Genomic DNA, 15,939 nt, shown 5'->3' with positions numbered 1-15,939 from the left:
ACTTTACAAATAAATTACTGTATAGTAGAACGTAAAAAAAAACAACAACAAAAAAAACAACAACCAAAAACGTGTGCTCCTATGACATCAAAAGCCACATTTACCAGGACAGCTGCCTTCGCCTCCCACTTGCGCTTTTACCGAGACGAGCCACAAGCGCAACGTGTTCTCGCAAGAGTTTCCTTGGAAATTGTACAAAAAGTTCCTCATGATATTTGGTCACATTTGACTGTTTTCCAGAGACTGTGACCCAAGGACAAATGTTATTTTCCCATAAATGCAAATGAGTAGATGAGGGCTTTGTGTCAGGGGGGAAACGTGACTATAAAATGTATTGTTAAAATGAAGCCTTTTAAAGTCACCTCCATTCTTGCACGCATTCCTCCGAAATTCTCGTGAGAACAGGTTCTTTCCATGTTTTCACGTCACTCGGCTGACCATGAATGTACGTTAAAAGTAGGGACAGCTAGAAATAGATGGACATTGCTCATACATTCTAATTGAGGTCTGTGGTCTTGCGAAGTGTATTAAAACCTGAGAGAAACAGACCAAAGCGTTCAACGTTTATCAACGCGTCACAGCTGAGGGAAGCACAATGTTACGACATAGCTAATGAATGGTGGGGCTGACTGACGAGGTGTTCCGCAAGAGGAACTGAGTAAGGGCAAATTACGGAAGAAAGGGACCTCCACTTTTGTCAACGGCAAACTTAAATCGGGGGGAGGATATGAATAACTTAAATTTTTCAATTTGTACAAACACTATAAAAGCATTACACCTATAAAATAGATGAATATGTCAAAATAGTTTTAATTCAAACTTTACAAGAACTTTTAGGCTACATGTTGTCGGCTGGTCGTAAAAGAACAAAATTTTGGTTATTCGTTTTTCCTGAGCAAAACCAAACAACTGCCCAAATCGGGGCACAGAATTATCTTTGTGAATCAATGTGAGCTACATAATTGTATCCATTGTTTCTCCTGAAGGTAACGCTTGAACAACAAGAAGAGTTCCCTTGTGACTACTCCAAAGGAATGAACACTGACAATCGAAATGAACTCAGAAACAGTGCATTTGTGAAATAAATGTCTTTTTTTTTCCCAAATGGGAAGCAAACGAGTTTCAGAGCAAACACGTCTGCTACAATTGAAAAGAGAAAAGCAAACATGCCTGTTACAAATGAAGAGAAAGAGAAATCTGTTTTCAAACAATGGAAGTGGAAGTGAGAAGCTTTCCAGACCCTCTGTAAGTGAGGTTTGATCAACAAACACGGAGCAGCCCTCTAACTTTCTATGAATAACTCAAAACCATAAAGAGAAGAAAAACAAACACGATCTACGCAGATTCGGCTACTGGGTGCACATTCAGAGATATGTGTGCGTGCGTGCGTGCGTTAAGTGTCGGTCGGTCAGCGTGTGCTCAGTGCTGCACTCTGACAAAGGGATCTGGGAGATGGACAGTCAAAGTAGGAGCTGCGCGTGGTGCCCAGTTACAATGCTGATGCGCCGCCATCTGTCTCCTGGAAGAGATATAGACCATATAAAACTCGCTTCAATTCTAATCATGTTGGGAATAGTTGAAAAGGACCGTATTTTCCGCACTGTAAGGCACACCTAAAATCATTCAATCTTCTCAAAAGCAGACAGCGTGCCCTTTAATCTGATGTGCCTTATGTATGCCGTTACGCAGTCTCGTTATATTCCCCAGTGATTTGTTTCCCTTTTAATGCTCCTGTGCCATCTTGTGGTGATTATTAGAATTGACATGTGCTATCGCCAACACACTCTCAAGCAGACAACTACTTTGTAAGCTCTGCGCAGCCATTATGAAACAGAAATTATGAAAAAGATAATACCAAAAGCAAAAGCATAGTTAACTACTGATTAAACGAAGGGAGAAGGAGACTAGCTAGACCTCTAAGGATATTTAGCCCCTTGTGGATGTGAGCCCACGAGGTCTGTGTGCCTTTTTCCTGAATCAATTAATTGTCTTCCTAACTTTTGACTTTTATTTATTGTTTTGTGATGCCATTTGTATTTATATGTTTCATGTCCGTGTTTGTGTTCTGCATCATTTTGCTCTACAATAAATAAAGCTGTATTGCATTGAATACTCTTTAACATAGCTCCATCTAGTGCGGGGGTCGGCAACACGCGGCTCTTTAGCGACATCTAGTGGCTCCCTGGAGCTTTATAAAAGATGTTTGAAAAGGGAAAAAGATTTTGATAGGAGGCTAATATAGCTCAAATCGATATAGATACATGTTGCAGCTCCGAAAAAGGAGAGCTGTGGTGTTGGTTTTTTAAAACGTACACTTTATTTATGCTTTTAACATTCTCAACAAACACAGGCACGTCTGTGTCCGACTGCGTGCCTTCTCTCTTCTCGTTCGACTCAGAGGCGTTCAAAGACAGCCTCCGAAAAACGAAAATTAATGATCATTTCACCGACACAAAGAAAAGCGAAAATAATGCACCAAAAGAAAAAAAATCAAGCGAGGAAATCACAATTCTATTGGGGCGTTTGTGAACACACAACAAAGGAATGAATAACATTCATAATTCGGAGACAGTCCAGTCTCCTACATACATACAGCATGTGTTTCCTTCATTTAAGTTTTATAGAACGCTTTTATTTTTGTGCGGCTCCAGACATATTTGTTTTTTTTGTCCTTTATGACTCTTTCAACGTTTTGGGTTGCCAACCCCTGATCTAGTGGATGCATAGCGCAACCATTATTGTCGCCTTTGTAATGCATTGCGCCCTACATATGAAAACAGTGTTGAAATAGGCCATTCATTGAAGGTGTGCCTTATAATCCCAAGGACCTTATGGTGCAGAAAATACAGTACTTTCCCTTTAGATTCACATAGCTAACTGGTCGTACTGTACAGAATCTCTCGCACAAACGCATTGGCGCTTTTACAATCTGGCTGCCTTGAGATCGAGTTTCAGAGATGTAACAGAGGCGGGACGCTGCCGGTCTACAAAAAATAAGATTGTAAAGGGGTGGACAATTTCCAGTAAATTTCCCTTAGGTTTCCAGTAGATTTCCATGGGAGTTGAGTTAACTCCAGACGCTGAGTTCTCCGCCTTGTTGTATGTCATTGAGTCTAAAAAGGGTTTTGTTATGTGAAAATGGGCTCATCAGTGTATAGCATCAATGGAGCTTTGTACCTTATCCTGGTCAATGTCGCTGTCAGCAGTTATGACAATTCTTTTCTCCACGCGAGTTTCTGAGGAGCCACTTTTCACAATCTGCTTTCGAGAAAACAGCAAAAATATGTGAATAACATCCATAGGCCGTAATGCGAATTATAATATGATATGAGAATAATAATATGAGAACAGAAGAGCAGATTGAAAAACCAGCAGCTGACCTTTGAGATGTGTGTAGTGGTGGTAGTGACGGTGGTGCCACTGATGGTTTCTGAGGTCTGAGAGATGGACACGGTGCTTTCTTTGTCCTCTTCTGTCCCATCAACTGCACCCTGAGAAAGACAAAAAAAAAAAAATCACCATGAATGGTTGTAGACGACCACTACGTACGTCATCTGAACTTTGTTGTGTATTGCAACGGGCAAGTTGCTAAAAATAAGTTTCTTCGCTCAAGCTATTCCCAATGGATGTGCTGCAGGAAATGTTCCAATTCCACCTCATTGGTACAAAAACGATTACTGTTTTATTTTTTACCGTTTTATTAATGAATGACTAAATATACATTATCTTTGATCATCTAGCTATGTCAGTCTCAACTCAACTGTATTTATAGAGCACTTTCAAACTGCATACAAAGTGATGTACATAGAGCAACTATCATATATACAACAATAAAGCAATACATCAGTAACAAGGACGGTAGAAAGCACGAAACTGTAAAACTAAGATCAAGTCTGAGTCATGTTGAGTCAAAGCCAAAGAATACAAGTGAGTTTTGAGGTGGGTTTTAAAGATGGGCAGCGAGGGGTTTACCCATTAGTGATTAGGCAAAAAATAAAATAAAAAATGCTCTGGCACTACATGGCAAATAACCTCAATGGGGATAATAAATACAACTTTTGTCAACCATTTGATATAAAAATGAATGGTACAGGTACCATTTTTGGTACCGGCGATCGACACAGTAGGCAATATTAGATTCTGACAACTTGATAACCATGAGCAAAAATACTGTGGTATGACGGTATTATTAAAATCACATTTCAGAACTGTGTTTTATTTACCCAATATTTTTTGAAATATTTGGGTAAATAAAAACAGCATTTTATTTTATTTTTAAACAAAATCTACAATATTTAGTACAGAGGAAATGTGTACCATGTTAAGTTTACATAAATAAATGTTGACACTCTTCTCCAGCTTTAATTATTCTTAGTAAGTCACAGTGTCCCAACACTGGTGAGCCATTTTTGGGCAGGCCTGTGGGCTACTCATGTTGTCCACTCGTACCCGCTGGCACAATTTTTTTAAGGACAATGCACATTAATCAGAGCAAAACAGCATCCATTTTTCAGTGTATGTTAGCATCTTGACCATGCGAAACTGCTCACCCCCACCCCCTCTTTGCTCACCAAGAGAAAAAAAAGTTCATAGGAGGCAAATAACTTCCAAGGGGCCGCTTGTTTACTCAACTCTGCAAGCAGCCAATCAATCATATTGTCCCTGCTTAGACACCCCCTCAAAAAATACAAAAAGAAAAGAAGAGGTCATTACCACTGACAGCCGTTACTGAAACAGTGACTTTTTAAAACCACGGTCAATTGTCAAACTTGTCATCGGCCCATGATTAAGGGACCCCCAAAAATATTTTCCAAATACAGCCGGGAGACTTGGGACCTGTCTTCCTTCACACTATCACAGACGTGGCATACAAGCAATGACAAATTCATTGCATTCCAGTGGGAATCATGATTTTATGATTAGCAACCAGGTAAGACATGGGGCTCTGTGGTTTGGCTTTATTCCTAACAGAACTACTCACACTTTGCTGATGCTTCTTCCTTCAGGTGACTACTTGATATAGATGGAACAGTAATGGCTGAGGCTAGTTCTGGAGCCCCTACCTTTGCAGACTCGTAGGTGACGGTCTTGGTTGGGACGATAGGGACTTCTGTGGTGGAGATGCCACTGGGTGAGGAGTTAGGGACAGCTGTGATGGTGACTGTATGGGTCTGCACCAGAGGCGGCTGTGGATGGGAGCATAGCCCCATGAGTGGCTGTTTAACCAGACAGACACCTTGCAACCCACAGCAAACCTTTCACACCATGCATGCCTTCTGAGGCAATTCCCAGAACGGGTTTATTCACAATGAAATAAGCCCGTTCTTCGAATCATTCCCTTTCCATCACCAGTGATTACAAAAGGAAAGCAGAAAATATGAAGCAGGGGTCCCAGAAACGAACAAAAGATCAAAACCAAGATGGTAAAAGAAAGTTTTGATCATTTGTGGCATCGTAGAGAGCACCATCACCATATCTGAGAGCCCAACGCGCCACTGTGCAATGCTGCAGTGAGAAGCAAGTGTGGCAAACACTGAAAATAGTACGATGTTTGAAAAGAGACGGATAGATGAGCCTTAAAGCGACGGGAGGCTACCTGGAAACTTCGTATGACCTGTGGACCACCGCTCATGAAATACGAAGCAGGAGAAGATCCAACTATACTCCCAGAGTGCTCTGAAAATCTGGGACATGAAACTTCTTCTTTCTGGGTCTCATCTAAAAATATACTGCTGGGGTGGAGGGAGGGAGGCAACTGCACCATCTCCACCTCGACCATTGGCACCATGGATGATCCAATCACCACAAGTGCTTCCTGATCAAATGACTTGTCAAAATGAACTCTGGGAGCCACAGCGCTATGGCAGTGGCTCACATTGGGACTGGACTTGCTGGAATAGCCCAAACTCACAGCGGTGTCCTCGAGTGCAGCTCTGGTCTCTGTACCTCTGCACAGCGGACTAATGTGCAAGCTCTACAAGAAAAAAAGAAAAATGCCAATCCGTGTAAATTATAACGATGTAGTGCAGTCGTACACTCCTTTGACAAAAGGCCCTTGAGCTTAAATGACACGCTACGGCAAGGGTGCCCAAGTCCACTCATCGAGATCCCCTGTCCAGCCTGTTTTGGATCTCTCACTCCGCCAACACAGCTGATTTAAATGCACAGTTCATCAGTAAGCTTTGTAGAAGCCCAAGAACAATCCTGATCATTTGAATCAGGTGTGCTGGAGGAGGGAGACATTTCAAACAGGCTGGATATGGGGCTCACGATGAACAGAGTTGGACACCCCCTTTTGCGCGAAGGGGTACATCATTGAAATGCTAGATCTTAACAAAACATGGATGCATAGCGGCTATACAGGATTCCGGTGACAAAATTCAATTAATCCAAGAGACTCAACCTGACATGACACCAAACAAAGCTGATATGACACCAAACAATACAGACAGAGATTTAAATGTTTTATTATTATTAATATTGGTACAAAGAAGTCATAGTCATTGTTATTATCAATCATATATCTGTGTACCATATTTCCTCAAATAGTGGTTTATTATTTACCCAAAAGTACAGGATCAGGCGCTGCGAATGGGTCGGGCATGACAAAGCGATGCCTGTTGATTGGTGCAATCCAACGAGGGAATAACTCTTCCCTACTCATTGACATCCATTTTGTTGATTGTATTTTCCCATACAATACAATACAGCTTTATTTATATAGCATTTTTCACAACAGCTGCAGCTGTGAATTATTTCTTTGTAACACAAGTATCTTTGGTAGTTTTGAAAATAAAGCTATGTTTTTTAACCATCTTAATGTTTAATTTTCACAGAGGATGTCCATAGTCAAGAGTCAGAGTGTTTGTCTTTCTTGAATTCAGTGGCGAGTTACACACTGAACTGCTGCAAAAATGTCACAACTATTGGTATTGCGCCTTTATATATGCGGTGGAGCCGTAGTACATAAAACAAACTGTTCCACTTGTTAGAAATGTGGCTACACTAAGGTGCCGTATTTTCCACACTATAGGGCGCACCTAAAGACATTCAATTTTCTCAAAAGCCGACAGTGCACCTTAAAAGCCAATGAGTCTTATGTATGGATCAATATTCTGATTTCTTGGATGTAGTATTTTAAATGATCTGTGAAGCGCTTTGTTACAGCTGCAGCGGTTGTGAAAGCACTACATAAATAAAGCTGAATTTATTGTATTGTATTATATTCTCTTTAGCGTAGCTCCATCTAGTGGCTGCATAACGCAACCTCAGCCACTATTGTAGCTTCTATTCTATGCACCTTATAATGTGGTGATCCCTAGATATATAAAAAAGTCTTAAAATAAAATAGGCCATTCATTGAAGGTGCTTCTGATACTCCGAAGCGCCTTACAGTGCGGAAAATACGGTTCTTATGGCATCACCTCGTATTTTTTTCCAGAAAAGGAAAAAAAAGACACATGAAGCACAGTGTTTGTGTTCAAGAAGATTATGCTTATGTCTGGTGTATTGAAACATGGCCTTCTATTAGAGCAGTGGTCACTATTTGAGGATATACGGTAAACTACACAAGACCACGGGTAGTTTAAAAAACAAACAAACAAAAAACTTAAAGGGTACCTGTGATTGTCAGATGGCAAAATGAAAATTGCACCCAAAGGCGTTTTGGTAACACTGGTTGTATTAAAGCAAGCTTATCATAGCTTGGGGGACCTATTTGTCGGAGAGGCCATGGCAGTTAACAAATGCAGACATACTTGCTCCTTCTTGGTCTGCAGGAAGCGGAGCTGTGATGTAGCATCGTTGAAAGGCGAATCTGGATCGATATTGGCTGCCTTTGGCAGTATCTGCTCGCACAGGATTCTGGTCTAAAAGCTATCATGGCGGAATTCAAAGCACATGGATGTCTCAATAATAGGCGAAAAAAACAATGCGGTAGCGATACACACAAATTGGTGGTGACACGAACTGAGTAGCGTTTTGGCTGCTACAAATGAACCGCCGAATTAGTTAACCAGATTTGAATCACATCTCACACAAACACACACACACACACACAGTTCTCATGCGTATGTGCGGCGCATTAATGTGGGAAAAACGCATGCGCCCCTGAAGCCCTGCTAAATTGGAGAACAAAATACAGAACTGCTTGTGTGTAGGAATACAGCATATGGGTGGCTATCAAGCATTAAAGTCAACTGTTAAGTTGTCAATGAAGCTCAGCTAGACAGTGACCCCTGCTTATTAACGCCTTTGTCTTTGTTACTTCATTGCTTGCCTTGCGCCGTCACAGCGGCAGACAAAGGGAGTTTTGCAACTTGCATGCCGGAGAGGACACAAAAATAGACTGGCTGACACATCTTAACACTAGCTAGCACCCCGTATGACAAGCTGATGGATTTAAAATTAGTCCAAAAGGGTACGCGCTTCAGCGAATAGATTGTTGGATGGTTGGAAGAACACCCTAGGTTCTGCCATTCGATGGTGTACGGCACACGGTATTGGTGGTTAAATTACTGTAACTATTTTAAACTACGGTTGATGCTGGGTTGCCGTTAACACGCATGTGTACTCTAAATGTGTTCCAAAAAATGAATTTGAGGCTTTGGCAAGCGTTTTATACAATATATGGTGTATATAAAGCATTATAAAAATTCTTACTTTACTTTGTTTTGGATTATAATGTGTTTTTCAGGGAAATTAACATTAGTAACGCATTCGTATGGATCTAGGATTCGGTGGTTAAATTAACGAACAGCGATCACGGATTTGAAGTACGAGTCCAGCCTCAAAGTACTACAAAGTATATGACAAAAACAACAGCAACAATCTAGTGTATCACTCAATAGCTACTGGCAAGCAGAGGCCCAATCGACGACGTGACGTCACATCCATTCCTACTATGGCGCCTTGCATTAAAATTAACCAGAGCGATTGCGGTCTTGCCGTTTTGACAAATATAAGACTAGACAAAAAGATGGGAACAGCAGATATTTATTAAACTTTACAATGGTGTGTTGCTTCCCCATTAATTCCTCAAAATGAGCGGTCGGAGGTACCCTTTAAGTTACTACTTGGTTGCTTACATCAGACATCAATCTACCTTGACGATGAAAGAGATGCGTTACTCCATGTTTGGCAGTATGATTTACATGTTCTGTAATTATACAGAATGTAGCAAAGGTTTCTTTTTTTTAAACTTTCACTAACATGGGAATTATTTTTTATACACCAATTAAATTTCAATAAATATTTTGACACATGATAAAATGCACCCATAAAAAATTCAGAATGCATGAATACACAATAGGTGACGTGTAAATGGAATGTTTTTATTCTTTGGTCATGCACGAAGACTCATGCAGTTGCTATTTTACTGCCTTGACCAACACGCGGAAAACAAAAAGGTTGAGTATTACAATATAGCTGCCTTGTGGATTCTCATCACAGAAACAATGACAAAGATTTTGATGAATGTCTCAATACACCAGAACTATTGGCTGATTTCAATAAATATGTCTTTCTTTTGCAATGTGAATAATAGTCGGTTGGAGAGGCAATAAGATGTCAAACAAAAATCCGTTTGAGTCCAACAGAAAGTCAGAGAAGATGTAAAACAATGTTGGATTCAATTCTAGTTCTAATCAGTCTGTTTGGAAATAGCGTGTTAAGAAACAGAAAAGGTAATAATCTTGTTCCACGAAGGAGAGGGGGAAAAAAGATGTCTTCTCGAGTGGGAGGATGAGAAATGAGGAATGCTACAAGTGATGTGAGAGAGTAGGTGGAGGGACGGAGAAGAGAAAGAGAGATGGCAAGGTGATTGGGTTCTCTCTCCGCAGGTCACACTCACGCCTGTGTGGGATTTCCACAGAGTCCAGACGGCCCCTCAGCTGCGTTTGGAGTAGAAGTCGAGCAGGGGGCCGCGCGGGAGGCGGGTGACAAACTGAAGGGGGTAGGGGAAGCAGGGGAGAGAGATGAGAGGGAGGAGTTTTGATGGCCATTGAACTTGCAAAAATGCTCAATCGGCAGTGTTTTAAATTTAGATAAAAACATGGCAAGTGTTTGTTTGAATTTTAAACTGCAGGTCCTCTTATTCCAAGTGTGGAATTGTTAGCACATGCATTTTAACATGCATTTTTGTTTTGTTTGTTTTTTTTTCGAAAATTAATAAAAAGACGTTCTCACTTTAACTTTCTTTCAGGTACAGTACTCTTTTACGTGCCTTACATAATTACATTACACACTACATTGCATAATTTCATGTAATTCTCCTGCTCATTACGGATATTTAGTTGTAACGGTTTCTTCAAGTGCAGACATTATGAGAGCAGTGAAACGGGAACTACAGCAGAAAGTATACTCCATCCATCCAAAATGCAATATTGGTGTGATGTTTCTAATCAGATTATGTAAGACACAATTGACGATTACCTTTGATTCTATTTAGGATCTAGTTCACGATTTTGATGGTGGCTAAAGGGTAAAAATAAATAAATAAATAAATAAATCGATCGCAGCTGTCAATGCTTCTCTCTTCAGGAACAAGCAAGGCTCGAAGAAAGCAGCAGTGAAGTGTAAAAGCAGCGTGGAAAGAGAAGAGTGCAAAAGCAGAAAAGGCATGATGAAGAGAGGAGGGAAGAAAACTGTGGTGTGTGAGAACGTGCAAATCCTCCGGGGGAGAGGTTCATTTCCCATTGTCATGCGTCACGTCTGTCAGCATGCGATGTGGACATGTCAGGAAAATCTGATGCATGTCCGATGAAGCATGTCGGCAGAAACCCAAAGATGCCTCATCCACATCAGACTTGACTGAGTGACAACAGACAAATGCAGCCCCTATTCAACCAGTCCAAACACCATTCTTCATCAGATCATGCGTGTGCTGCATCTTGCATGCCATCGCCATGAATAGGTCTTAACATGCGCACGCAGACCGTTACTATCAAACCATCAACCAAGAAAGCAACCCGAGGGAACCTCATCAAATACTTTGGCATTTAAACCAATTTGGTCACAGGGAACAGTGATGAAAAATAAATAAATAAAAACAGCGTACAATTTGCACATGGATAATAGCACACACTCTTGTGATGCTTTCCAAACACACACAACATTCTTGATAGCTGTCAAACTATGAGCAGAAGTCGGATTTCTGATGATGCGATGCATGCATGTGTATCACGTTTTCTGTATTTGAAACAGTGTGTATGCGTTTCTCCTTTTGAATTTGTGTCATACAATGATGTGTCGTTTGGTGCGTGACACTTACCCCATCTGCACCGGGCTGACCATTGACACCCAGAGTACGTAATGGTGAGTGGGTGGACAGACGCTTGTCCCATTCACTGGGCCTGGAGTCTGGCACAGCTTCCATGAAGTTCCTCTTCAGCTCGCTGATACTGGCGTGATGCCTGAGCAGGTCCTCATGAGGCTTATCAAACTCCTAAAAAGGGAAGGAAGTAAAGGGAAAGATTGATAAATATGGAATATGACAGCAGGCCAGAAAAAAGGACGGGTGTGGAGAACATTAATCAGGGATTATCATCACACCTTTGGTAAATGTTTGATTAAATTTGACTAAGCAGAAGCAAAGTTAGTGATTCAATTTCGACAAACCGTAAATGAGACGCATTTTAAATATTCTGGATTGTGCGTTTCACATGACTGATCAATGGATTGAGACTCATTGTGTAATGCAAAGTTACGCGACTTGATCAAATGATGTTCCAACCTGTGCCATGATTTGTCAAACAGAGTTGACTGTAAAGCTTGAAATCAGACTGATTTAGTGCTTTGCACGATGCATGCAAAAATCTGGCAAACATGCTGCCAATCAGTGAAAGTGAAAACTGCAGCCAGGTCGATGAAGGTCAGCCTTCACAAAAAACAACAACTTTGAACAAAGCAGCAATACACTGCTGAACACTTAGCATCAAGTTGATCGCTATGGATGTGCAATCACACATAATGTAGCCAGAGCTTACGGAACGAAATGCCATTAATCATTAACTGTGGTGCATAGAGCAACTTAATGTTAAGTGTCCCTAGATGTAAATCCTTAGAATACGCACAGGGAATAATTACAGCCTACTTTGTTTTCATCTCTAATCGCTAATAACGAATGCTAAATTAGAATTCCATTAGTAGATGAATTTTAGTTGCAGAACTGCACAGACGGTCAATGCATGCGTTTTAAGCAAATGAGATGGCAAAAGCATGGCGAGAGGAAGGGCATAAGCATAACAGGAGGATCCTGATGCTCTATAGAAATATCACTTATGTGAAAATCTCAGCCCAGGTGAGCAAAGTCACAAGCATACAACACACCTGCACGTTCCATTTGTAGGTTCCTCCTTGATTAAGAAGACAAGCGAGTGTGTGTAATGACGCTAGACTGTATCACCGGTTGACAGATTCTCCGCCAACCAAAAGTACCGGTAGCAATAATCTGACCGTACACTGTACTACGAGAAACATCACTTCAACCATTACATTTGTCGGTACCAAAAAAAAAAAAAAAAAACGCATGAAACAGGCACAATAACAAGAAAGTGATCATTGTGACGACAGCAAAGCATGCTGGATAACATCTCCTATTCCCTAACACGGCACACTATCTTTTTTCTTCAATAACGCGATCATGACACACAAACACAACCTACAAATCCCATAACGCAGTGCAACAGCTGCGATGTTGAACATTAGGCACCCGCAATCATTCCCTAGCTCTGTCCACATGCGGCGCGACCTCTGCGTGCCTATGTATCACATCTCTGCCGTTCTCTGCACTGAAAATTAACAAAATATTATATGGAAGTTATCTTAATGATGGAGGCCTTTTTTATGTACATCACTTTCTTTCAGATCTGTGTTCCCCCCCGCCCCCAAGATTCTGTTCAAAACATTTTGTTCTAGTCAGTTCAATAAATATTTACCCTGTTCAGACCTCAACCGAAAGTGTGCTTTAGGTTTTGAACCGCCGTACATTTGAGATAAAAAAAAATAAAATAAATGTGATTTTGCTTGCTGCCCCTCACTTGAAGGATCGTTTTATGGACTGTTAAGTATAATCGGTGCAAGAATCAAGAAGAGCAGCCTTCTTGGCAGAGGCCTTCAGCGTTCAGTAGCAAACTCCTGCAACAAGTGGATTAGAATTGGCATAAATACGCATTTCTTTAATCTGTAATCTAAATAGCCTATCAGACATGATGAATGCTGATGTGAGTCCAAAATCAAGCCTTCATGCAAGCGTGATATGAAACAGCAGCCAGGGCACCAAAGAGCAAGAAAATAAAGCGAGAGACGTGGCATTTCCAGTGGGGATACAAACCTCCAACATTAAAAGGCTATGCCTCATATAAATTGAGTCACCCTCAATTTTCTTAGCCCTTTTCTGTGAAAAATGAACAGAACAAAAAGGGAGGAGTCAGGGTGTCAGTTTCCTATGAAGGTAGCTACACGTCAGACAAGCACGCTATGACGTTCACTCGAGTGTTAAATGAAAACAAAGGAGCTGCAAAGAGTCGACATGCAAAACGGGTTGAGGCTATTCATCAAGTGCCTACAGGATTACGTCCTCTAGTCTGATGTTAACGAAACAAACAAGCATTTGTGGTGACACGAGTGGAAATACAAAATGGATTATCATGCCCAATCCTCAATGCACAGAAGGTCCATGCAAATGCATTCCAGGGATTGCAACGTCATGCGATGAGGATAATAATGTCGTCAAAGGCAAACGTGTGTACAATCTTGAGGCACTCATACAAATACGTGTAAACAGTCCATATGGCTTGCAAATCATGTTTTATTCATTCTCGCATGTTCTGTCCAATAAACTGCAGATGCCCTGAACATCGTATGGCCGAGCTACATGTTTGCATACTGTATGAGAAGAAGATGGAATTGTTTTGGACGCAGCAAATTGTCCGCAGAAATGGAGAAGCGACACACACGGCTAAGAATCTGACCTTTCTCAACTGCACCACCTCTCTGCTCGTCACCTCAGACTGCGAGGAGAGAGGGAGACATGTTAGCATACCTACCACTTGTTGTCTCGAATGGAAACATGTCTCTGAGGCTGGAGTCTGACACTAACCTGAATGTCCCCATTGATGGAAAGTGTCAGTGAGGTGTCAGTTCTCTGGTCAGTCCATACTGCTGACTACAGCAGCAAGAGACATAGTTCAGAGAACAATCCCCGATTGGTCATTTAGCATTTTATTTTTCATTCTTGGAAATATTTGAATGGTAATCACTATGTTTGAGCAATCTCATGACAAATTTCATGAGACAGCAGTTTTTTCTAAGAGGGACTTAAAATATACTTGTGAAGCAGTAAACACTTGAAAGCGCAAAGGTAAAAATTGAAGGACTACCTTGTCCTCAGTTCTTGATGGCTCAACAACTTCTAAAGTGACCTCAAGTTTCCCTTCCTCTTTGATTCCTGTCCTGATGGGAGTGGAGGTCTGTGGTTGCTCCAACGGTGCCATTGGAATTCCAGCTTCTGCCAAAGCGGCTTGGGAGAAGACTGGAGCGCTGACAGGACGGGTGCTTCTCTGTGTGGTCACCACTGGACACAAGAGAAAGCGGAACAGAGGTCAATGGAAATTAATTTTGGGAAAAACAGATTACCGGTATCTTTAAAAAAATAAATAAAAAACACACACACACAAACTCCACACTTACATTGCTCTTGCCTCAATATCTTTCTGCGAGTTTCTAGGGAAAAGAGCACATACTGTGGGATACTTTACCTTGAATTCTCCTTCATTGATAACTTCAGCAAAGCACACACAAAATACCACCAAGTGGAAAGAATGAGAAGCTGCAGTAGAGTTCTTGTGAGGAAGCAAGGAGCTACGAGGCTCAATGTGACTGAGAAAGTGTAATTAGGAGGTGATATGACATCCTTAAGCGATGGTCAGCCATCATCCATCTTGATTTGATGTTAATAAGCAGGGGTCAAGAAGCCAAACCACGTGCGAGTCGCACATCAAAAAAAGGCAGAATACCTGGCTTTCTGGGGGCAAAGTCGAGTAGAACAAACCAATCGTCATGGACATGAGTATGTTTGAGGAGCCGTCTTTCTTCCTGGATCTGTTTTTCAAACTGGGGTCTCTCAGAAAGAGAAATCTTTGTTTTGGTCTCAGAGCTTATCACTCTTGGAACTTCTGCCGGGAATCTGAGGCGCTCAGGGACGGCGGCTAATGTCACAGAAGATCATTAAAATACATTAAGGCACAAACATTTACGATGAACTAGAGCAACCACAAGCTCTGGTTGAAAAGCCAAATAGCTCCGTAAACTGACCCAGTAATGTGACAAATGTTTGCATGAAGGAACGAGTCCTTTCCAATATACCTTTTTTCCTAGGAACCACATCTAGAAGAGTAAACCAATCATCCACCATCTTTGTCCGCGTTTGAAATGGTTGCTGATGCAACATCTCTTGCGTCCACATTTGCTCTCCTGCAGTAATTCTCTGCAGTGGCTTCTGCTCTATGACTAACCAAGCTTTGGGTGCAGCTACATCAGGATACCTTTGGACAGGTTCAGCCACTATTGTAGAATTAAAAAACAACAACAACCAAAAAAAAACGTCAAATCAAGCTTAGTCATAAAAGGTGATTTGTTTTAACTTCTACGTATAGAAAAAAAACCCCGTGCTGAAATATAAATCAAACTCTGCTTTGTGCGATGTTAAACTAGACATACCTGGTACTTTTACTGCATCTAATATCACAAACCAGTCATCATCCAACTGTCGTGGTTGTGGTTTAATTTCAACTAACTTCACTGGCAGCCTCACTTCTCTGCTGGATTTTTGTGTTGATGCTCTAACTGCGGTGTCATCCACGAGATGCTCAACCACAGCAGCTGAAAATGTGTACATAACGCAGATATGAAATGAAACTCGCAGTCGTTGCACTGTGTAAC

At 41.2% G+C, this 15,939-nt stretch overlaps 1 protein-coding gene across 17 annotated transcripts in view; it reads right to left on the bottom strand.

Moving 5' to 3' along the window:
- Positions 1 to 456: 456 nt before the first annotated feature.
- Positions 457 to 15,939, bottom strand: part of LOC127601230 (uncharacterized) — a 37,259-nt gene continuing 21,776 nt past the window's right edge. For 9 of the 17 annotated variants that reach the window (XM_052066305.1, XM_052066304.1, XM_052066297.1 and 6 more), the window contains 14 exons: positions 15,718 to 15,879; positions 15,364 to 15,561; positions 15,015 to 15,206; positions 14,689 to 14,721; positions 14,379 to 14,572; positions 14,099 to 14,164; positions 13,971 to 14,009; positions 13,331 to 13,393; positions 11,270 to 11,443; positions 5,597 to 5,974; positions 5,064 to 5,186; positions 3,381 to 3,491; positions 3,178 to 3,258; positions 457 to 1,519 (listed from right to left, as the gene is read on the bottom strand). In XM_052066305.1, the coding sequence (XP_051922265.1) occupies positions 1,490 to 1,519; positions 3,178 to 3,258; positions 3,381 to 3,491; positions 5,064 to 5,186; positions 5,597 to 5,974; positions 11,270 to 11,443; positions 13,331 to 13,393; positions 13,971 to 14,009; positions 14,099 to 14,164; positions 14,379 to 14,572; positions 14,689 to 14,721; positions 15,015 to 15,206; positions 15,364 to 15,561; positions 15,718 to 15,879 (1,844 nt within the window). In that variant the 3' untranslated portion in view covers positions 457 to 1,489. Of the gene's footprint in view, positions 1,520 to 3,177; positions 3,259 to 3,380; positions 3,492 to 5,063; positions 5,187 to 5,596; positions 5,975 to 6,451; positions 9,944 to 11,269; positions 11,444 to 13,330; positions 13,394 to 13,970; positions 14,010 to 14,098; positions 14,165 to 14,378; positions 14,573 to 14,688; positions 14,722 to 15,014; positions 15,207 to 15,363; positions 15,562 to 15,717; positions 15,880 to 15,939 lie in introns of those variants that run through there. The other 8 variants (XM_052066308.1, XM_052066300.1, XM_052066296.1 and 5 more) reach the window with 8 other exon arrangements.

This window comes from Hippocampus zosterae, chromosome 5, assembly GCF_025434085.1.
Source record: "Hippocampus zosterae strain Florida chromosome 5, ASM2543408v3, whole genome shotgun sequence".
NCBI lineage: Eukaryota > Metazoa > Chordata > Actinopteri > Syngnathiformes > Syngnathidae > Hippocampus > Hippocampus zosterae.
This window is presented reverse-complemented; position numbering and strand designations above follow the sequence as displayed.